We start from the raw sequence: 23,414 nt of genomic DNA on the forward strand, positions 1-23,414 counted from the left end.
GTCTGTCTGAGCGATTGGCTGAACAAGAAATAGGATTGAGTGAACTTGTAGGCTCTAAAGTTTTACAAATTTTATTTTTGAATGCAAGCTTTTTTAAAATAATTCTACATTTGTAAATTCAAGTTTCATGATAAAGAGATAGCACTACAGTACTTGTATTAGATGAATTGAAAAATACTATTGCTTTTGTTTTTTACAGTGCAAATATTTGTAATAAAAATAAATATAAACTGAGCACTGTACACTTTGTATTCTGTGTTATGATTTAAATAAATATATTTGAAAATGTAGAAAACATCCAAAAATATTTAAATGTATTCTATTGTTGTTTAACAGTGCAATTAATTGGGTGATTAATTGTGATTAATTTTTTTAATTGTGCGATTAATCACAATTAGCTTTTTCAATTGCTTGACAGCCCTATTTTAAACTGATTTAGTTATACCAATGGAAGAACCCTGTGTGGACACTCTTAAATCAAATATTGCAAAATGCATTTGGAAACTCTTAAATCAGTTTGAGCCTCCACACGAGCGCTTTGAACAGTTTTAACTAAACTGATTTAAAAACTGGTTTTTAGCTAAGCTGGTGCATCAAACCATTAGCTTCCCGAAGTCCTCTAGGAAAGATATGACGGGAGGACTACACATATTGTGGCTGATATTTCTCAAGGGAATTGAAATGTAAGAGCCCCCAAACCAACAGCAACAAATCCACATTTCAGACCAACTTTGTGCATCACAAAGAACCCATGAAAAGGTCACAATTTACTAACTTGATATTTCTTCCATGTGCAGGTTGACTTCCAGGGCCTAATTCTCCTTTCATTTGTACCAGTATAAATACAAAGCAGCCCCATTAATGGAGTTACAATGGTGCAAAACTGGTGTAAATGAGAGGGTAATCAGCTCCTCGGTAGGGAGAACCTGCCTCTCAATGGAGCCTGATCTGAAACCCATTGAAATCAACAGAAATAATCCCATTGACTTTTGTGGTGTCTGGATCAGGCTCTGAATGAAATGCCTGGTTATCACAGACGTGCAAAAGGCAAGCCAAGAAAACCTGGAACTTCCACATCATTTGCTGTCAAACGGAGAGGATGTATCTAGTGGGGTTCCACAGGGATGTATTCTGCATTATGTACTATTACATATTTTCATTAATGACTTGGATAATGGAGTGGAGGTTATGCTTATAAAATCTATGGATGACACTAAGCTGGGAGGGGTTGCAAGCACTTTGGAGGACAGGATTAGAATTTTAAAGGACCTTGACAAATTGGAGAATTGGTCTGAAATCAACAAGATGAAATTCAATAAAGACAAGTGCAAAGTATTTCAGTTAGGAAAAAAAATCAAATGAACAACTACAAAGTGGGGAATAACTGGCTAGGTGGCAGTACAGCTGGAAAGGATTTCCATCCTGGGAGTTGTAGCAGATCACAGATTGAAGGAGCCAACGCTGCGGTGCAGTTGCAAAAATGGCTAATATCATTCCGGGGCATATTAGAAGGAATGCCAAATGTAAGACACGGGTGGTAATTGTCCGGCTCTATTTGGCACTGGTGGGGCCTCAGCTGGAGTACTGAGTCCAATTCTGGGTGCCACACTTTGGAAAAAATTGAAGAGTCCAAAGGAGAGCAATAAAAATGATAAAAGGTTTAGAAAACCTAATCTGTGAGGAAAGGTTAAAAAACTGGGTATGTTTAGTCTTGAGAAAAGAAGACTGAGGGGGAACCTGATAAGTCTTCAACTATGTTGAGGGCTCTTATGAAGAGGATGGTGATCAGTTATTCCCTGTGTCCACTGAAATTAGAAGAGGAAATATGGGGCTTAATCTGCAGCAAGGGAGATTTAAATTAGATATTAGGAAAAACTTTCTAACTAGAAGGGTAGTTAAGCTCTACAATAGACTCCCAAGGGAGGTTGTGGAATCCCCATCACTACAGGTTTTTAAGAACAGGTTAAACAATCATCTGTCAAGGATGGTCTATAGATATACTTGGTCTTGCAGCAGTGCAGGGGATAGACTAGATGACTTCTCGAGGTCCCTTCCAACCCTACATTTCTATGCTTCTCTGATTATTGTCTAATAACATATCAGCTGTTCTCAAGACATAACAATAAACTCCGAGGAGTTGTCTGACCTGGTCAGTGATTGAAATTACAAGTGGGTCATATCACCTGTTAAGCTGAATCTTTGAAAGTGTAGTAAGGGCTCCGGCAATGCAAAGGAACTCCCAATTTTCAGAGTGCAGCAGGAAACTGCCAGAACACCAGATCTTTCAGAGTTCCATCCGGACCTGAGAAATCTGTTTGAGAAGTGTCAAAATATTTGCTTTGGATTTATGCCTTTAAAAAATGATCATGCCATAGAATATGGGAGAGGTGGTTGATGCTTGGCTAAGTATGCTGCTTTCTTTCTCAATTTGAAAATTATAGATATGCACAAAGTGTTATTTTGGTTTGAAAATTTCGCACAGCATAAGTGCCTATTATTGGAGGTGGAATACAGAGATTGCTTGATTATTAGCATATATATTAATGGGACACTAAGGAATTTCATAATCATATGACACACGAGAATTCACAGTGTGATGTTCGTGCAATTTACGTATGCGGAAATGGGCGTAGCAAACTGTGGGATAAGAATATCTTCCCTTAGTGCCTTCCATTTGAGGATCTCACAGGATTTTTACAAGCACCCTGGTGTAGTAGGTACCATCCTTATTTTACACATGGAGAATGTAGAGGCACAGGGAGGTTTAGAGACTTGGTTGAGGTCACACAGGGAAATCTGTGGCAGAGCCAGGAATACCACCAGGTCTTTCTCTTTCCAAACTTGTATCTGAACTACCAGACCACCCTAGTCTATCATGGGGCTTCTCAGAACCAGATTAAACTATATAGCTACAGTAATACGCTGTTTTCTATTTCTTTTTTGCTTATACACTTTGTCATTAATATTTAGTTCTCTATAGAGCCTACCTACTGCTTCACAGAACAGCACAATTGTCTAGTGAGCCATTCCCTGTCATCCCGTCCCAGCTTCTGGCAAGTATACATAAGTTTTTCAGGATCAGGGCCTATGTGTGTCATGTGCCCTTTACTGGCCGGTCTACATAGAGGATAATAGCCTGCTACTGCTACAAAAACGTTACCTCCTTTCACTGAAATGGTACTGGCCTGTGTTTTGGTGCTAAAATTTTCATCAGTGCTAGAAGCCATGTTACAGCAGTAGATTTTGATGAATTTGATATTAATAAATTTTAGCCATCTGAAAAATTAGATTTTTTATATGACTTAAGTCTATTTTGTTGGTGTATGATCAAAATGAGCATGTACATGTGTGTACTACTGCTCTTATCGGATTAAATAAAAATAGCTCATCCATATGTCATAGGCCTTATACTGCTGACAGCTAGGGGAGAGTTTCTTTTCATTCAAATAGCTGAGGCCTGTGGGTTTGAAGCTTCCTGGGTAGTCATGGGCTTGTTACAGTAGAATCTACAGCTTGAATCTACAGCTTGAATCTATTTGTTCTGAACACATCACATAACATTTAAAGGAAACACAAAACTGACAACATCATCATCAACAACAAATGTCAGGACTGGATGAAATCCCTGAGCTCATGGAGTCTGGCCCCAGACTATACTCCACGTGGCTATGGATTCCAGCATGCATGCTCTGGACTTCTTTGAATAACACTGCTGTTGGCAGTATGAGTATCTTTATCCCTGCTGTATGTTGTTCCTTCATTATCCAGCCATGAGGGATTTGTCTCTGTTCTAATTGTCAAACACAAAGGATGAGAAGGTTGGACAAAACTCGCTAGTGTATCATTTGCATCCTTCTAAATTGCATTGTGTGTGCAGCTGTTCAGTCAAATTGCCCACCGAGTTTATTTTTGTCCCAGAGAGGAAACGGAGACGGGTGTTCTCTCTCTTAGGGCAGATCCGAGATCAAAGAATCACATATGCAGCTCAGGAGACACCTTTGCTTGGAGTTTTTGGGTTGGAGAGAGATTATAACAGGACAACATTTGAGATAATAACAGGCAAAGTTTTAACCAAAACTCAGCACATCTCTAGCAGATTTACACTGGCACCTGTTGAAATGCTCCTTTCATTTCATTCACAGAAAGTGGGGTTTCTTCCAAGAAAGCAAGAATTAAAAACTGGTCACTGGCCCAGAAGATAAAAGCATTTTGCACAAGGCCTGTCAAGCCAATATTAAATGGATCTCTGTTTAGCAATAATTAAACTCTATTTCTTCCCTTGTGTCACTCACCAATTTGGTTTATGCCTCTGAAGCAGGAAGAGAGAGTGACATTTATGGCCAGCTTTGTGTTGGCACGAAAGACAAGAGTGGGCTTATGAAAGCTGAAGAGTGCTTTTGTGTGAGCTGCTAGTCAGCTGTCCAAAGTCAGTGTTTGCTTATGGCTGTTGTGATAACAATTAACAGAACAGGAAATAAAGGACTGATTGATTTACGCACACACAGCATGATGCATGTAATTTAGACACAAACAATGCCATCCAAAGTGGGAGTTGACCTGCCTTTCAAACATGTGTTTCTAGGGGCACTTCAGGGTGTTGCTTTTCAATCAGTAAACCTACTAGACTACTTTCCGCCTCACTTAGGGACAATGGGCCCGTGCAAGGGAGAACTCACCACAGGATGTGCTCCCCTTGCAGCTGGGCATGGCCTAGCAGTCTCTCCTCCTCCTCTAGCACCTTCTGTTGGTGGTCACTTCTTCCCTGCAGCGGTCTGCTTCTTCTTGTGACTCAGCCCTCCAGCCTGAATCCCACCTCTTCCAGGGTAACAAAAAGTCCAAGAGAATAACTGTCCCAATTCTTATGTCCAGTCTTCAGCCCTCAACTCTGGGGTCACTGTACCGCTCCTCTCAGGACTTTCAACTGCCCTTTATCCCCTTCTCAGGGCCTCCCACTACACTTGGTTCCAGTCTAGGGACCCTATAAACCAGCAGCTCAGGCCTGCTCCATCAGACCCCGTGCTGCTACCCCCGTACCACAACCTGTCAGCAGGCCTCTCCCACAATGCCTTGAAGTTTCACCCTTCTTTCAGGGCCACAGCTCGCAGGCTCTCCCCTGGAATCCCCCAATAAACCCCCAAACCAAAAGTATAAACTTAACCCAACTTCTGCCCTCCCTAGGTTTGACCTTTCCTACCTCTGAAGTTCCCCTTGCTCTGTTCTTCAGTTGAATGCCTCACAGGGCTCTCTCCCTAGGAGTCCAGATCCTGCCATTTTATCAGGGATCCTCATCACTGGAGCTTGTTATACTTCCCATGGCTGCTCCATGTCTCTCCTGGCCTCTTGCCAGACTTTGCTACTCAAGAGAGGGTCCCCAGGGCTTCTTCTATGACCCTGCTGCTCTCTCAAATGCCTGGAAAGGGACTGTAGCATCCTTTCCCTCTGTCCCGGCAGCCTCCTTCTAATCTGTGCTTCCCTTCATTATAGTCACTGTCCAGCTCCATCTTTAATTAGGCCAGGCTCACCCAGCTGGGTTAACTGGCCACTCAGGCCCAACTTAACCCCCTCAGATCTAGTATATAAACTATTACAGGGCCACGGTTCTGTCAGAATAAAAGAGCTTCACCAACTCAAGCTAAATATAAAGGGGCGCTTTATTCCAAAGTAAAACCATCTGCACACAGACTTGCACTGAAGGAGCAAAAGGTGCAGATTCAAACCCTTATTATGGTGCAAGTGGGCAGTCCTTGTTTTGATGGCCTCGCGCAAGTGCACTGGCAGATCCCTGAGTCTGAACAGAGCTGAGTGGAACCTGTTTCTGTTGTAGATGAAATGCCTCACAATCGTTTTAATGGGGAAGCATTATCCCCATTGTACAGAGGGACAGAAAGATGAAGTGACTTGCCCAGCATCATCCAGACAGTCTGTGGCAGAGCAGGAGGATTGAACCTGCGTTTCCAAATTCTTCCTCAATGCGCTGAGGTTTCTTTTCATCTAACTGTCATCTGTGTAAGACAGACGGTTGCTGTGGGCTAATCTTGAGTACACCAAGAGCTGTATCTCATCCATGCAATATTCCCTTCCTCACCCCCAATAAACAAGACCAGATGCTGTTTGCAAATCATTTCACCGCTTTTAAGCATTTGATTCTGTAATCTTTTGGCTACTTTGATTTACTGAACTTGGTCCATAAAACTCTGAAAGCTAGAGCAGGACTTTATTATTGGTAATGGATGAAATAGTTGGCCAGAACATTTAGCATAACTTAGTTCAAGAGAATGATCTTTAAATTGAAGTTAACTTGCTGGAGCTGAAAGGTCCCTCAATGCAGACATATAGAGCCCTGCAAATCTGTGGATATCCACAGCCATGTTTGCAGATTGGATACAAATTTTGTATCTGTGCAGTGCTCGACAGATACAGTAAATGGACTGATGGCTTGTATCCCAGTAACTTTCCTGCGTTGTCCAAGTGCTGTGGTTCACAGAGATGTGCTTATATGTATTTCTCTGGGACTGACATACCCTGGCCTTAAAACTCCCTCAGAGTCCAAACGCGAAAGGTCTGGAATAGGAGCTCATACCTAAACCCGCAGCTCATTTGGAACTGGTTCCAAACAACATGGCTTCAGGCCCATTTTTCTTTCTAGGGGACATAATGGGCGACCCTCTTAGGGTTGTGAGCACCCCCCCGTTCCCAATTAAGTCCATGGGATTTGAAAGTGCCATGTGCCAATTGTAAAGAATCCCAGAAAGAGTCACTTTCTTCTAAGACTGATCAAGAGACTTTATTAGAATAAAGAAAATAGTGTCACCTTTAAAACTATTCTGCCTCTCTCTCTCTCCCTCTCACTGCTTTCCTGTACAGCTTCTGCCGAGAACCTTTCCCCACCCACCTCACCTGTGCTGTCTCCTGCTACAGATTTAAAGAAACAGCACACACCTCCTCTAAGATGGTGCTCAGCACCTTTCAGGATTGGATCCATACGCAGCTATGGAGTATAGATTATCATAAAGGGGCCTGTCCTTCCAAGGCAGAGATTGTGGCTTGAATATATGAAGCAGGGTAGATTAATTAGGAAAGCAGTGTGTATTTTCCTTAGAAATGGTTAGTCCAGAATCACTTGTGCTGTGACATTTGCTACACAGGATTTCTTGAGAGCCAACCTGATGGTTTTCTTAAAAGCTACTTTGAAAAAAAAATCCACCTTTATTTACAAATGCTCTTCTCCAATGCGGGTAGAACAGGGCTCTGGAACACTCTCCAACTTGACAGGGAGTCTGGGATAGAAGATGCTAAACATAGCAATAACAATACTTAGCACCTACATCGTGCTTTTTCTATCCTTAGACCTTAAAACACTTTAAAAATGTGGCTAAGCACTATCATCCTCTGAGATTGGGAAACTGAGGCACAGAGCAGTTAAATGAGTTGCCCAAGGTCAATGGCAGAGGTGGGTCTTCTGACCCCCTCCACCTCCTGTTCGGTGCCCCGCCCATACTGCTTCCTGAATAGTACAGAAGTACAAAGCATTATTATTATTATAGGCAAGAGTTACTGGCATCCATCAGGGTTCTGCATTCAAGACCTTTATGGATTTTGGATTGTGTATATTAAAGTAGAGTTAGATGCAGGGGGATTAGCTATCTAATGCAGGGTTTTATACTCAGTTACTTTTGCTGCAGTCACCTAGCTGAGCTTTTGCTCTGGGAGTTTCTTAGACTTGTCCCACGTTCTGGGCTAATTAGTTAATGTCTGTGCAGTGTCTTGAAGATTTAAAAAGCATGGCATAAATATTAAATGTAGTTATTAGCAAATAAGTATTAATTATCCTTCTGGTTAGTTTTTGTTAAGGCCTCCAAAGGCCTTCAGGCATGGGTGCCTCAATACATTCACACTTATTAATTAGTATTATTATGTAACCATGATAGAGAAACATTGAGTTGACAGGTTGCTAATGGGGATGGGCCTGAATCAAAGCCCTGGCTCTCAACAGCTCCAAACTTTGGGGAAATTTCATGTGCGGGTTATCTCCTAAATTGGGCCAAACCCAAACCCTCCAGAACTTTGGAAACGTTCAGCTATGGAACTGGATCTGAATTTGTCACTAAGTCCTGTGCCTAGTAGATACATGCATATGCAGTTGATTTTTATGGGTTTATTTATTTGCATTTAATCTCTGTGAAGCACGTTGATGAAAAGCAATGTTTAATTGCTAGGTATTATTATGATAACAACAACAACTAATATTTACACAAATTGGGATAGTTAGTCTTCTGCTTGCAATTGATTCCAGGTGCAAAACTGCTGACACAAAATTGAAATCTGCTTTTAAAAACTGTGATCTGTACTTCTTACTTAGTCAACTACTTTCAGCTGTGAGACTCTACAGTGACTATTACTGTCGGAAGCCTAAGATAGCTGGATACTAGTATATCCATACTTTTCCTTCCTTGTCTCCTTCCTCAATAGCTTCAGAATATGTGGCAACCTGCAACTTATGAGAAATGAACAATAACAGCCATGAATATTGTCAAGGCAACACACTGTAGAGCTGGCCCCTAATTCTCCTGTGTCTTGCACCCTGTGTTGTCATTTACCCCAGTGCAAAGTGGGTGTAAAATACCACATATTCCAACTGATAGCATTTTTATACCCCACATTGGAGGTGTATAAATCACTACACAAGGTGCAGGGCAACAGAGAATAGGGCTCTTGGTCAGAAAATCTCAACAGCTGAAAATGGGCATTTTAAAGAGAAATTGCCACAAATGTTTGTTTTCTTCCCATTTTCCTCCAGCTCAGGACACACGAGGTGAAATCCTGGCTCCATTGACGTCAATGGGGACATTGCCATTGATTTCAATGGGAATCAGGATTTCTCCCAAGGGAGAGAAACCACTGGTTACTGAGAAGCCCTTTGATACTTGATTGGATTGCATTTAACTTTGGCAACACTCGTCTTCCTTGTCAGGCTAGTAAAGCTCAATGGACTGAAATGGAAACTGCATACGGTGCAAGCTGTACTTGTGAACTCCAATGGGGAGCTGTTGGACTGTGCACCCAGCGAGGAACCTTGATGAAAATGATTCTCTGGCCCCAGCAGGAATGATTCTATGCTTCTATCTGAGCACTAACTGCTGCACGTTTCCCTCCAGCCTCCGTGAGACTGATGATTCCCGTGGCTCTGTGACCTTTGGCTGAGTCTTGGGGCTATTTTTGGAAACTTTCAGAATGTTCCAGGAGTGCCCTTTGCCACTGCATATGTACAGAAACTTCGGGTTAGCTACAGCAGGCCTTTGTGTGCAACCAAAAAACAGAGAGCCAATTAAAAATCCTGGCTATGAGGCCTCTCTTTGATCATCCAAGTGCCTGTGCTCCCATGTACTGATCCCGAGTATAGGAATTGTAACGAGGTGCAGGCCTGGAACAAAGTAGACTCCTCTTCAGAATCCCTGTTTAATACATAATAACTAGAGACGGGCCTGAGCTGTAAAGCTGAGATCTGGTTCCAAAGTCTGGGTCAGAGGATTTGGATCCAGAGTTTCAGTTCAGTCCATTATACAGATGGGAGTCAGCTGAAAAATGCAGGTCTGGATCAAAATCCAAACTGTTCCTAAGTTCTGGGTTATTCAGATCTCAAACCTTGATCACTCATCATTAATATTAACTGTTTCATGGCTGACTTCTGAACCAAGTAACTGTACACCCAGCAAGTGTGATTTACCCATCATGAGCCCCGTCTTCACTAGATTTTGTTTGGCCCTCTAATTCCCAACAGGTGCAGCTCCGCTGGCAGAAACTGCACTGTGCTGGAGATGAGACACACTCAGACTCAGGTACGTCTACCATTGTATCATCTAACCCTGTTAGGTGAAACAATGGTAACAACGGCTGCACCCTCTCTACACCACAGATGCAACCACTGGAGTAAGTTCATCCCTGATGTAAATCTACTCAGGCTCATGGTTTGAAACTAGGGATAGACTTGACTCTTTGTTTCTGAGCTGCGCTGTGCACTGTTTGGGCCAGATCCTCAGCCGATCCAATTACTTCAGTTGACCTACACTGACTTACCCCAGCTGAGAATCTGGCCCCCTATCCTCCATTATTATAATTTCCTGGTTCATACTGGTGAATATTTTGAGGGATCCAGTTAGCCCCAGAAAAGCTTGAATATCTTAATTATTCCTCATGTTAGTTGGAATCTCTGTGTGTAACATTGTTGCTGTTATTAAAAAACCTGATGGGAACCCTTTAACTCTGCCTGGTTTTGGCACAAATATCTGCTTGCTGAAACTAAGGGGGAAAGATATGGCATCCTGGGGAAAACTTAAAATAATTACTGCGGGTTTTTGGACGCCGCAGCAGCTGCTGCTGTCTGATCAAGCATCTGTGAGAGTCTGTTCCGAACATGACAGAAGATTGCCCATGTAGCACAGGGATAATACCTACCATCAGCAGGTTTGGTCAATGGTAGCAACTGCATGAAGACCTGATCCTCCTCTTAGGCCACATGTACACTATGAGTTATGACAGTGTAGATAGGTTGCAGTAGGGTGGCTGCTTTCTATATTGTCAGAAGGAGTTTTTCCATTGCTGTAGGTAATCTGCCTCCCTCAGCAGCGGTAGCTAGATCGACAGAAGCATTCTTCTGTCAGCTGAGCATACTGGGGGTTAGGTCTCTCAGGCATGTGACTTTTTCACATCCCTGAGCAACCTAGCAATTTCAATCTAAATTTTAACTGTAGACCAGGCTGGATTTACACTACTGCCCCGCCATGACAATCGTCTGATACTCCAGTAGAACCGGAATGAGTGAGAGGAGAGTCAGTGTCTTAAGTCATCACCTTAAAGCATCCCCTAAAAGTTTTCTTCCAGTATAATTTTGTGCAGACTTTGGTTGCCGAGCAGGGTGACAGGTACCTTGAAAATACTTATGTAGACACAGATAGATACATATCACTATGGCTATGTCAGGACCAGATTCCCATCTGGTTTGCACAATGGCACATGGGTAGCAGATCATGGGTTACAGGTGCCCAGAGCGGGAGGAGAGTAGCCTTCATGGGGCTGTTCTGTTCTATCCTCACACAACTGGGTAGGAGTGGATGGGGAATGGGGAAAGTCTGGGCTCTGCTCACACAATGCACTGGCTAGAGAAGCTAGGTTGGTTTGCTGTGGGAAGTAGCTCCACCAGGTATTGGACCTGGTAGGAATTTCCTCCCCTTGGCAGGGGGTAGCTCTGATTCTTCCGTGCGGCTTTTGGCAAAGCCATGGAGGAGTCTTAAATCTGTCCTTGTGCTGTGCGGGGGTAGAAGAGACTGGAATCGTAGAATCATAGAAGATTAGGGTTGAAAGAGACCTCAGGAGGTCATCTAGTCCAACCCCCTGCTCAAAGCAGGACCAACCCCAACTAAATCATCCCAGCCAGGGCTTTGTCAAGCTGGGCCTTAAAAACCTCTAAGGATGGAGATTCCACCACCTCCATCAAAAACTTTGTTAAAGTCAACGTATACCATGTCCACCGCTTTCCCCACATCCACAGAGCCAGTTATCTCGTCATAGAAGGCAATCAGGTTGGTCAGGCGTGACTTGCCCTTGGTGAATCCATGTTGACTGTTCCTGATCACCTTCCTCTCCTCTAAGCGCTTCAAAATGGATTCCTTGAGGACCTGCTCCATGATTTTTCCAGTGACTGACCAGTCTGTAGTTCCCTGGATTCTCCTTCTTCCCTTTTTAAAAGATGGGCACTATATTTGCCTTTTTCCAATGGTCTGGGACCTTCCCCGATCGCCCACAGTTTTCATAGATAATGGCCAATGGCTCTGCAATCATATCAGCCAACTCCCTCAGCACCCTTGGATGCATTGCATCCAACCCCATGGAATCCAGTATCGCTAATCCAAAGGTTCAAAAAGCATGAACCTGGACCCCCCTCAAATAATGAAATTTGTCTTAAAAATCAGGAGATATTTTAAAAAGAAATAATACATGCTGTTTTATTTGCCCTTTGAATTTTGAGACTTTTGGGTGCATTTGGGTCACTTTTTATAGCTTTTCTCTGCAACCATAAGAGTTCAAAACATACTTTTCAAAAAAACCGAAAGCTGAGATTCCCATGCCGTCCCACAACTCCAGGAGCTGGGCCTTTAAGTAAAATGCCAAATATCCTGAGACTTGCGATAAAATTGTGTGAACTGGCAAAACTGGGAATATCCATTGCAATTCATGGCTGTACAAGCAACCTAACAGAAGCCTGGGTGGCAGGTGTTTCTTTGCTTAGCTTTATGAATCAAGAAGAGGTGCCGATCTGAGCACCTCTGACAATCACCTACAATATACTAGAAGTACTTGTGGCACCTTAGAGACTAACAAATTTATTTGAGCATAAGCTTTCATGAGCTACAGCTCACTTCATCGGGTGCATTCAGTGGAAAATACAGTGGGGAGATTTATATACACAGAGAACATGAAACAATGGGTGTTATCATACACACTGTAAGGAGAGTGATCACTTAAGATGAGCTATTACCAGCAGGAGAGCAGGGGGACACCAATATCTATTCAGGGGACACCATCATAGGGCCTAATCACATCAGCCACACTATCAGAGGCTCGTTCACCTGCACATCTACCAATGTGATATATGCCATCATGTGCCAGCAATGCCCCTCTGCCATGTACATTGGGCAAACTGGACAGTCTCTACGTAAAAGAATAAATGGACACAAATCAGATGTCAAGAATTATAACATTCATAAACCAGTTGGAGAACCCTTCAATCTCTCTGGTCACTCGATTACAGACCTAAAAGTCGCAATATTACAACAAAAAGACTTCAAAAACAGAGTCCAACGAGAAACTGCTGAATTGGAATTAATTTGCAAACTGGATACAATTAATTTAGGCTTGAATAGAGACTGGGCGTGGATGGGTCATTACACAAAGTAAAACTATTTCCCCATGTTTATTTCCCCCCCCCACTGTTCCTCAGACATTCTTGTCCACTGCTGGTAATTGATTATCACTACGAAAGGTTTTCTCGCCCCCCCCCCCCCCCCGCTGGTATTAGCTCATCTTAATTGATCACTCTCCTTACAGTAAAAAGAAAAGGAGGATTTGTGACACCTTAGAGACTAACCAGTTTATTTGAGCATAAGCTTTCGTGAGCTACAGCTCACTTCATCGGATGCATACTGTGGAAAATACAGAAGATGTTTTTATACACACAGACCATGAAAAAATGGGTGTTTATCACTACAAAAGGTTTTCTCTCCCCCCGCCCCACTCTCCTGCTGGTAATAACTTATCTAAAGTTATCTATCAGAGGCTCGTTCACCTGCACATCTACCAATGTGATATATGCCATCATGTGCCAGCAATGCCCCTCTGCCATGTACATTGGACAAACTGGACAGTCTCTACGTAAAAGAATAAATGGGCACAAATCAGATGTCAAGAATTATAACATTCATAAACCAGTCGGAGAACACTTCAATCTCTCTGGCCACGCGATTTCTGATCTCAAAGTGACTATCCTTCAACAAAAAAACTTCGAAAACAGACTCCAACGAGAGACTACTGAATTGGAATTAATTTGCAAATTGGATACAATTAACTTAGGCTTGAATAGAGACTGGGAATGGTTGATTCATTATAAAAAGTAACCTATTTCCCCTTGTTTATTCCTTCCCCTCTCTCCCCCCCACTGTTCCTCAGACGTTCTTGTTAAACCCTGGATTTGTGCTGGAAATGGCCCACCTTGATTATCATACACATTGTAAGGAGAGTGATCACTTTACATAAGCTATTACCAACAGGAGAGTGGGGTGGGGAGAAAACCTGGATTTGTGCTGGAAATGGCCCATCTTGATTATCATATACATTGTAAAGAGAGTGATCACTTTAGATAAGCTGTTACCAACAGGAGAGTGGGTTTGGGGGGGGGGGGAATAAAACCTGGATTTGTGCTGGAAATGGCCCACCTTGATTATCATACACATTGTAAGGAGAGTGATCACTTTAGATAAGCTATTACCAGCCGGAGAGTGGGGTGGGGGGAGAGAAAACCTTTTGTAGTGATAAACTCCCATTTTTTCATGGTCTGTGTGTATAAAAACATCTTCTGTATTTTCCACAGTATGCATCCGATGAAGTGAGCTGTAGCTCACGAAAGCTTATGCTCAAATAAATTGGTTAGTCTCTAAGGTGCCACAAGTCCTCCTTTTCTTTTTGCAAATACAGACTAACACGGCTGCTACTCTGAAACCTAAAATATACTGACAGGTTTCAGAGTAGCAGCCGTGTTAGTCTGTATCTGCAAAAAGACCAGGAGAACTTGTGGCACCTTAGAGACTAACAAATGTATTACAGCATAAGCTTTAAAAACAGACTCCAATGAGAAACTGCTGAGCTTGAACTAATATGCAAACTAGATACCATTAACTTGGGTTTGAATAGAGACTGGGAGTGGCTGGGTCATTACACATATTGCATCTATTTCCCCATGTTAAGTATCTTCACACCTTCTTGTCAGCTGTCTAAATGGGCCATCTTGATTGTCACTACAAAAGTTTTTTCTCCTGCTGATAATAGCTCATCTTAATGAATTAGCCTCTTACAATTTGTATGGCAACTTCCACCTTCTCTGTATATATATATTCTTAACTATATGTTCCATTCTATGCATCCGATGAAGTGAGCTGTAGCCCACGAAAGCTTACGCTCTAATAAATTTGTTAGTCTCTAAGGTGCCACAAGTACTCCTGTTCTTTTTTCTAAAATATACTAATCCCCAAAGAAACCGACAGCACCTCCATATCCTAGCATAACAACTAAATAACCAGCAACACAGCCATAAACCAAATCCCCCTGTAGATCACCCCCAACAGTTTCTACTTCTTGAGCAGCACTTCTAAAATGATGAGTATTCTGCTATGCCCTGAAGATTGACAGATACATGCTATCACAGACCACAGTGAGGAATACGTCCCAAAGAAAAGGGGCCTGACAAGGAATGCTCTCTGTGGAAGCCCCTTCACATTTATACTGAGTGGAGGACCCAGTTCTTGTATCCCTGCTAATCTGTTGTGGCAGTACGGCACAGTGAGAGAGGTGCTGCTGCAGGTAGGAAGGTCTGAAGATAGTTAGAGCTTTCTAGTTCAATACCAATGGTTTACTCTCCGCCCCGAAATGCATAGGCAGCCAGTGCAGATCTTGGAGCACCAGTTGCCTATGCTCCCGGCAAGAAATTCTGCACCATTAGCAGCCTGCTGTGTCCTGCACTAACTTTAACTTCCAAATGAATTTTCACCTCAATGCCTCCTTCTGTGATGGGAGTGCTCTGTGTCTATATATGTGGAAATAGCTCGTTAATAGACAAGGTCCTAATAGATGGTGCTCCAGAATCTGTAGCATATTGTGAAGCTAGGAACTATCAAGAGATTTTAAAAAAAATAGACAGTACATTTTGGGATCTTTTTATTTGCCTTCCATTGTCAGAGCATTTAGGGTACATGTTTTCCAGCTTTTCTCTGCCACCACAAGGGCTGGCACCTTAAGTTTTATTTCTAAATGAAATCTGAAATTCCAAGGTAGTAACCAAACTCTGACAGTGGGAGCTTGAGCTCTAAGAGAAACAGCGCATGTAGCTTATGCTCAAATAAACTGGTTAGTCTCTAAGATGCCACAAGTCCTCCTTTTCTTTTAGCGAATATAGTGAGACTTGCGATAAGATTGCATGAATTGGCAACACTGCTGTTCACATTCAGACCCCTCTTAAACACCTGCTTCTCCCATGCTCCTTACCGTGAACCAAGCTTATTTGTGAGTATGTGTATTGACTTGCAGTATCATGATACTCCACACCTGAACATAGCCGTTATATGAACAACATACCCCCATATCTCAATGTCCGTACTTTGACCCGTTAAACTTTTACCCCCAATCGGGGAGATAGCAGATTATTCCTTACGCCACCTGTTCCTAAACCGAATTTTGCACCCCTTGATAATCTGTACCTTATTCCCTGATAACTAGAAACTTCTGTACTTAAACTCTGTACCGTTTTCTTTTTACTTCAACATCATCTTAATAAAATTATTAAATCTATTGCCTATTTGGTGCAACAGGTGATCTTGGCCAGAGAGCCAGACAACAGGCAATTATATACATTATTGTCATTCCTCTTTCTCCTTGCCTCTGAATATGTGTCTGTGCGTAGATTGTGACCCCCTCTGAACACCATCTTTCTCCAGCATTTGGAAATCGCTTGGCAAATATTGGATGCTACCCTGATTACATAATACATAATTACAGAGTGTGCTGGTCCTAATATGAGAACTTAGGTTTCCTTGTACATTTAAATATGGGTCATGAAGGAGAGGGCCTATAAAAATGTGACATCAGAGCTGGGAGTAGATAAGACAGAATTCAGGGGGGCTAGACCAAACAGCAGGAGATTTCTGCTGTGTCGGCGGGAAGATAGCAGTTCCGTGAGCTGTGTGGGCACACTGCCCAGCCTGTTGCTGCCTGACTGCCATCCTGCCCTGACACACAGCGTTATCGCCAGTGCGACAGGTGCATTTGGACAGAGAGAACCAGCCATGGGTACCTATGAAAAGGCTGATGAAGGACTAAATGAGCCCTGCCCGGTGCTATAGGAAATGTCCTCCTGGGGAAGTGGGGCATCGTGCGCCTGCTGAAGCCTTGGGCTGCCGTGGCACACCGCGAGAGGGGTGAATGCACACAAGTGCTCTCTGAAAGAAGGAGGCATCTATGGATAGTTCTGCAGCCAGCTCCAGTGTGGCTGGAGCAGGGAGGGATACATGCTTGTTCCCCATGCCAACGAGGCTGAAGGGAGAGGGTCAGCCCGCGGGAAGGCGTTATCATTGCTGCCCTCCATCTTGATTTCTGCTGGGGGGGGAGAAAGCGGGTGCTTTAGGTTATGTCTGTGGCTCCATAGAAGGCCTGTTGACAGAGGCTGCTTAGGGGGATGGTGAAGCCGCAAGTCCTATGCTGCCTTGATCATACTACCTCCCTCCCCAGTACTGACCGGTTCTTGGACAGCACTAGCCCCTGCAGTGCAAGAAAGAAACTATGCTATGACATCCTCTCCTCCTGGGGGTTTGCTTTCCAGGGACCCTGCACTAAGGTTTGCACTAAGGTTTGCGCTAGCTTTCTGGCTGCTGGAGCAAGTCAGGGTTACTACTCCTGTTGGGACAGATCCTCACCTCCCACTTCAACAGAGCTTCACTAATTTACACCAGCCGAGGGTGTGGCCTGTGACTAATAAATGCCCTTGCAGTGAAATTCACCTTTGTGCAGAGAGCAGGCACAAGGACTACGTACCACCTAGATCTCGCTTAAAGGCCAGATCCTCAGCTGGTGTAAGATGACTTGGATGCTGATGTGCATGAGCTGAGGATCTGGCCTGAGGAGTGACATAACTAGACCACAGGCTTTGTGCTGGTCCTCTGCCCCAGGGTGAATTTCACCCACTGCCTGTTTGCTCCAGCACTAACAGACTCAGTGGGATTTTCAGAAGCACTCAGCATTGGCGTAATCCTGCTCCCATTGAAGCCAGGTGTAAAACTCTGCTTGATTTCAGTGGGAGCAGAATTAGGCAACCCCTGAGCGATTATGCAAATGATTTATCTTTCCTTATTTCTAAGCAAGCCTGATCCAAAAAAATTACCAGCAATTTTTTTAACAAAAAATTGGATTTTTGATTAAACAGACATTTTTGTGGAAAGTATTGGCTTTCCTAGAACATTTTTCAATATTTTTGTTAGAAAAATGAAAAATGACAGCCAAAATTTTTGGTTGCTGAAAACTAATTTTATTGTTCTCTTTTCAGTTTTTTGATGAAAATTCCCCATTTTCTGCTCAGCTCCATATTTAAGGTTTCTTTTCTTCTCTTTGAGGCTAGATCTTTTCTTCCTTCAGGCCGCCTTCACTTTCACCGCAGTCTGAAGCTGACATTTCATTTGGAAAATGAACTAAACTCCTCTTTGGTTTCCTTTTGTTTTGACACTTAGGACGGTGCAGATTTATAGACTTTCCTGTGTCGTAAGTTCATTTTCTTCTTTTATTTACCTTTCGCTGCAGCGTGTTCTGAGTGAGATCTCATTCTGCCTCCAAGCTGAGCTAACCTGCCAAGGGGAGCTGATCCATAAATCTTTCCTTCCTTCTTCTTTCTTTCCAAAACAGAATTAGCTGACTCTGCCCAGGAGGAGAAACTGTTCTGCCATTGCTGGCAGTCACAGTGCAATTAAATAGTGCTTTCCCTTTTCTCCCCTAGTTTCTATTTGTCTGTGTCAAAGGTATGCAGCATAGATCGCACAGAGCCCAGAGGTGGAAGGAAGAAGTTAAAAAAAAGATTTGTTTGAAGTATTTAATTTTCATTAAACTTTTGAAATGTGATCCAGTGGGGGTTGTGGTGGTATATATTGTGTCATGTCCAGTGGTCATAAGAAGTTTAATCAAAACCTTCCAACAGATGGTTGGAGCGGACTTCAGGTCGGTCTCATGAAAAGCAAGTGTTTTCAGTTCCTGTTAGCACATCTGGGCTCAGAAACGGCTCAGGGGAACTTGATTCTCCATTGGCTTGCACTTTGTGTTCATGTCTGTGGGAAGTGGATGTAACATGCTGCTGGAGCAAATCAGGGTTACTGCCATATGGATCTGAGTTATACCTCAGAATGAGCCTGATTTGACTGGTAAAAAGTCTCATTCTGGATTAAATCCTTTTGGGGAAATGGGATGATTTTCCTGGTGTTTTCTTGGTGTTCATGATGAAAACTTCCCACAAAATATCCTTCTGAATTCTGAGCCTTTTTGTATTTTGTTATGAATATTTTACATGCCTCTAACTTGGAACCAGGACTCCTGGGTTCTATTCCTGGCCCTGCCACGGAGGCAGTATGTGGCTTTGAGCAAGTCAGTTAACCTCACTCTGGCTCATTTATTCACCAGTAAAATGGGCACAATATTAGTCATTCATCTCATAGGGACACTGTGAGGCTTGACTGATTTCTTTTAAAAACACTTGGAAATGCTCAGACGAAAAGTGCTATAGAAATTCAAAGTATTATTATTATATGACAACCCGTGGATAAATCAGCCTTAACATCTGGTCACTTCAGGGACAGTCCAACTGTTGTTGGTGTTGGGTACAGTGATATGGGAAAGTCTATAGTCTGTATCCAACTGAAACTGTTCAGTAAGACAGAGCTACCGAGTGGAAAAACAGCTGTCTCAGCTCCTTTACGTTTGAGACTGAGCAAGTCATGACAGCACTGAGCAGACGGAGCCATTTGCCAATATTTAATTTGTTGTAGATTAAGAAATTGCTTCATTTCCACAATTACTGTGTCTGTCTAGAGAAGGATCCAAGCACTGTTGAACTCTGGGATGTTCAGAATCTATATCTGGATCCAAACTTAGGGGTGTTTGAAATCCAGAACTGTGTTTGGATTTGAATCGTGCGAATGGAATCTAGATACAATAGTGACTGAAACATTATCAATGGTATATCTAGACAGAACAGGAAGGGCTTTGTATCCAAACACCCCCAATCTTTGAGGTATCTAGATTCAGATCAGTTTGTACCCTAGATTTTTACTTTATGATCTAGAGCCTAGATTCCTCAGTGATCAATGCTCTATAAATTTATCTAGCTAGTCAGACCCATGGGGCCTCCTCAACGCCTCACTTACACCTGTATGGCTGGGATTTTGGGAGTTGGGTGCCTAACTCTCTAAGGCTCCTTTGAAAGTCTCAACCATGTCACTCTGCTGGCTACAATGCTGCTATCCCTGATTTAAACCAGTGAAAGAGGAGACCAAGGATCATAGACTTTGGCCCATTTCTGTAACTGTAACCTTCCCTCAGACAGTGTAAGGTAGTCTCAGATCCCAAGTATCTTTCTGAGTGCTCTCCTTGCTGTATCTCTCAAACATCCTGCATGGCAAATTCTCCTTATTCCTTCAGAACTAGGGATGAGAAATCTGAGAAACCTTGTCAGGTGCTGGAGTGAAGATGAGGCATCTTCACTGAATTATAGAAATGTAGGGCTGGAAAGGACCTCAAGAGATCATCTAGCCCATTCCCCATGCCAAGACAGGACTGAGTATACCTAGAAAGAAGCTTTCATTGGGGCAGAGACCATCTTTTTGTGCTATGTTTGTACAGCACCTAGCACAATGGATTCCTGAACTATGAATAGGACCCCTAGAGGCTATGGAAATACAAATAATAAATTATTATTTATTATTATTATTAATAATGGTCAATTAAAGAGATGCTGCTACAATTGTTTGGCCCAATATTTGATCTACAGTTTTTTTTAATATTCCTAAATAATAAATGAATAGAAAATAGTTAGAGCCAATGGCTCTAACAAGCTGCTTACTGCCTAGCACTCTTGAGCAGCCTGACAATAGCAAATCCTGACTTGCAACACAGCAAGCATGGGTAACAGACCAGATTTTCCAAAGTAAGTGCGTGCTTCTGTATAGAGACCAAAATAAAAAGGTGCTGAGCTCTTTTGAAAATCTGGCTAGATGTGTCACAACAGGATCTGCTGGGTGCTGAACACTTTGGAAAATACATCTCTTATTTAGGGGCTTAAATGGGAGTTAAGCACTTAGAAATATGGTCCCAGTTGAGGGGACTGAGTACTTGAAGATCTGGAACCATTTCTCGTGAAATCTGGTTCCTTGTGCTTCCCAGCATTCATCAATTGTGTCTTACTCTGCACACCTAACACTACAATAATAAACATACACATAGGCCAGTGATCATGGTACAAGGAAGGAGATTCCCCTTTCCCCTCTACATATTCCTCTTACATAAGTAGCTTTCGGCAGTCTAAAGAACAATCCCTGATGTCTGAGTTTTTCCTAGCTCTGGAAGCTGTTCTAGTTCTCCCACTGTGCAGCCCCATGTGCCACCCCTAACCCAAAGAAGAATGCTGATTGCTCTGCTATAAAATACCCTTTGCTAAGCTTCCTACAGGCCAGTCCTTTGTAAAAATGCTTCCCTCTCAAGGTTTCAATCAGCTGGAGCCCTTCAGAAGTTTCTGAGCTTGGGTGATCTATTGCTCTTTAACAATCTTGTGGTTTCTTCCCTGCTACACTGGAAACACGCAGGGGTGTAAGGGAGAAAGTATCAGTGAGATGTCTGGCTGTGGCCAAAAGCCACTTATGTGCAAGAATAGGAATGGTATTTTGGGCTATGAGAAAAGATTTGGAGTGTGAGCCCTGCAGCAGAGCAGGGAGGTCTTGAGCTCTGTACCAGGGTTGGGAAGCTGTTAACCAAGATCTCCTGATATTGGAGTAGGAGATAGAGTGGGCCATATCCATTCCTGTGTTGGCACAAGGGATTGTGCTTGCCCTCTCCCTATCCTGAGCCTGATGGGGGCTGGTAGGGGCCCTTGAGGCTGCCCTATTATAGCCCAGCTGCTATGGCCCCCATGGATCATAGCAGCAGGACAAGGCTTAGGACTGCCACCCAGCCACTCCACCAACATGTCTTTGGTCCCACCCAATATCATCCCCTGTGCCAGGACTTCCTGCCAGGCAGGGCAGGGGTAGAGTTGGCCCCATGGTTCCTGCAGAGGGCCTCCTGAATTGGGGGTATTCTCCAAGTGGGGGGCCCTGCAGCTTGTTTGCCCTGGTGTAACTGGCACAAAGGAGGCTGCAGGCTGGGGGCGAGCACATCGCCGTTCATAAACCACAGTGGCAGAGAAAGAAATGGCAGTGGTCTCCTGGCAAGATGGTTCCAATGCAGTGGGCGAGGTTCTGCCCTAAGTTACTCCCATGCAACCCAGCTGGTGTCAATGAGGCTGCGGAAGTATCAGTGAAGGCAGAATTCAAGACACTGGGCACTGGAAAGTGAAGGGCTGAGTTGTACCTAAACTTACTCTTTGTACAGCCATTGGGGGGTAAATTGGGGCAGAATTTGGCCCAGCGAGCTGGTGGATTTGTAAATCACCGTTGTCATGAGGTGCCAAAGGATCCATAGAAACAAAACATCACTGTTTTTTCCTATTACACCAGTTAATGGTTGTTGGTAAATTCTTGTCTTGTCTTCTCTTGGATTTCAGGTTTTGTTTTTGTTTGAAATTGAATAAAGTTTTGATGTGAAGGGAAAAATAGTGGTAGAGATCACAGCAATCAGCTGGGTTTTGTAGATCGCTGCAGCTACTGGAGGGGTTTGGATAGCACTGCAATCATTTAGTCAGATATGACTAAATTCAGCCATCTTTCTTAGAACTGCCTTTTTTAAGACTTCACCATGATTATGTAATTTTTGATTATTGAGCTGCTAAGTGCAGGCTTATTCTTTGGCCTGCTCTGCGCTACTCACCATGGGGAGCATGACTGATTACGTCTGACACCCCTGTCCTCTAGCTCAGAGGACAATAATAGAATCTAATCCTGGTTGCATGAACAATGAGATTCTGAAAGGATAATTTATCCAGAAAGAGAGAAACTCACAGGCTTTTAACAGCATTTGTAACGTGATTGCTCATTCTCTGAGCCAGATGGTCAGCCCCTTACTTTCAATGGTGAACAGTTGCTCATACTAGGCCCAATGAGATCCACAGAACTGCTTGTGTAAACAGGTGCTCATCAGTAGCAGTAAGAGGTTCACAATCTGGCCCAATGATGGTACTCATACCTGGCCTTTCTAGAGCACCATTTGTCTAAAGATCTCAAAGCACTTTACAATCATTAATTAAACCTTAGGTAAGTCTTAGCTCTGAGGTAAGGATTATTATTCCAGTGTTACTAATGGGGAAACTGAGGCACAGAAAAATGATGTGACTTGCCCAAGATCACACAGCAAGTCAGCTGTAAAGCAGTGAATCGAATCCAGGATTCGTGACCCAACATTTCTTGTTCCTATCGCATCACAATGAAACACACATTCCCCACAAATTGGTCCAGTTTCACTGTACAAAGGTGTAAGAGGATGCCTGATTTATAGGGCTTAGGACCTGGGATGCTGCTGAAGTAGACTCAAGCCTGGGTTGGGAAGCCTGGGTCGGAATCAGAACTTCCACGAGCGTTTGGGCATGTTTGGATTTGATGTTCCAGAATGGCCCCCGAGCCACAAAGATTGGTGCTTGAGCCAGAGCTGAACGTCTTTCTAGTTCTGAGGGTTAGTACAACCCTGATGGTTCAGTGTGGGCCCATTTCTAGGGATTCATTCGGTGCTGACAGAGAAGGAAAGTTGCACAGATTAAATGACTGATGGGCATAAAGTTTGGTTTGATTTCATCTCTCAGCGAAACTACATGGTAAACTGAACCACCTCTACTGCATAGATCACTCACGGCTAGAACTGAGCAAACAATTGTTTTTTTCGGTTTGGTGGCCGAACCTAACAATCCAAGAAAAAAATCA

At 43.2% G+C, this 23,414-nt stretch overlaps 1 protein-coding gene across 2 annotated transcripts in view; it reads left to right on the forward strand.

Moving 5' to 3' along the window:
- The window catches only part of BARX2 (BARX homeobox 2), a 53,547-nt gene that overhangs the window by 18,898 nt on the left and 11,235 nt on the right, over positions 1 to 23,414 (forward strand). Inside the window, exon 2 of one of the 2 annotated variants that reach the window (XM_073321083.1) lies at positions 9,779 to 9,836. The exons of the other annotated variant lie outside the window; for it this stretch is intronic. Coding sequence (XP_073177184.1) covers positions 9,779 to 9,836 — 58 coding nt within the window. The remainder of the gene's footprint in view (positions 1 to 9,778; positions 9,837 to 23,414) is intronic. 2 annotated transcript variants of the gene reach the window in all.

The sequence above is a fragment of the Lepidochelys kempii genome, chromosome 22, assembly GCF_965140265.1.
Source record: "Lepidochelys kempii isolate rLepKem1 chromosome 22, rLepKem1.hap2, whole genome shotgun sequence".
NCBI lineage: Eukaryota > Metazoa > Chordata > Testudines > Cheloniidae > Lepidochelys > Lepidochelys kempii.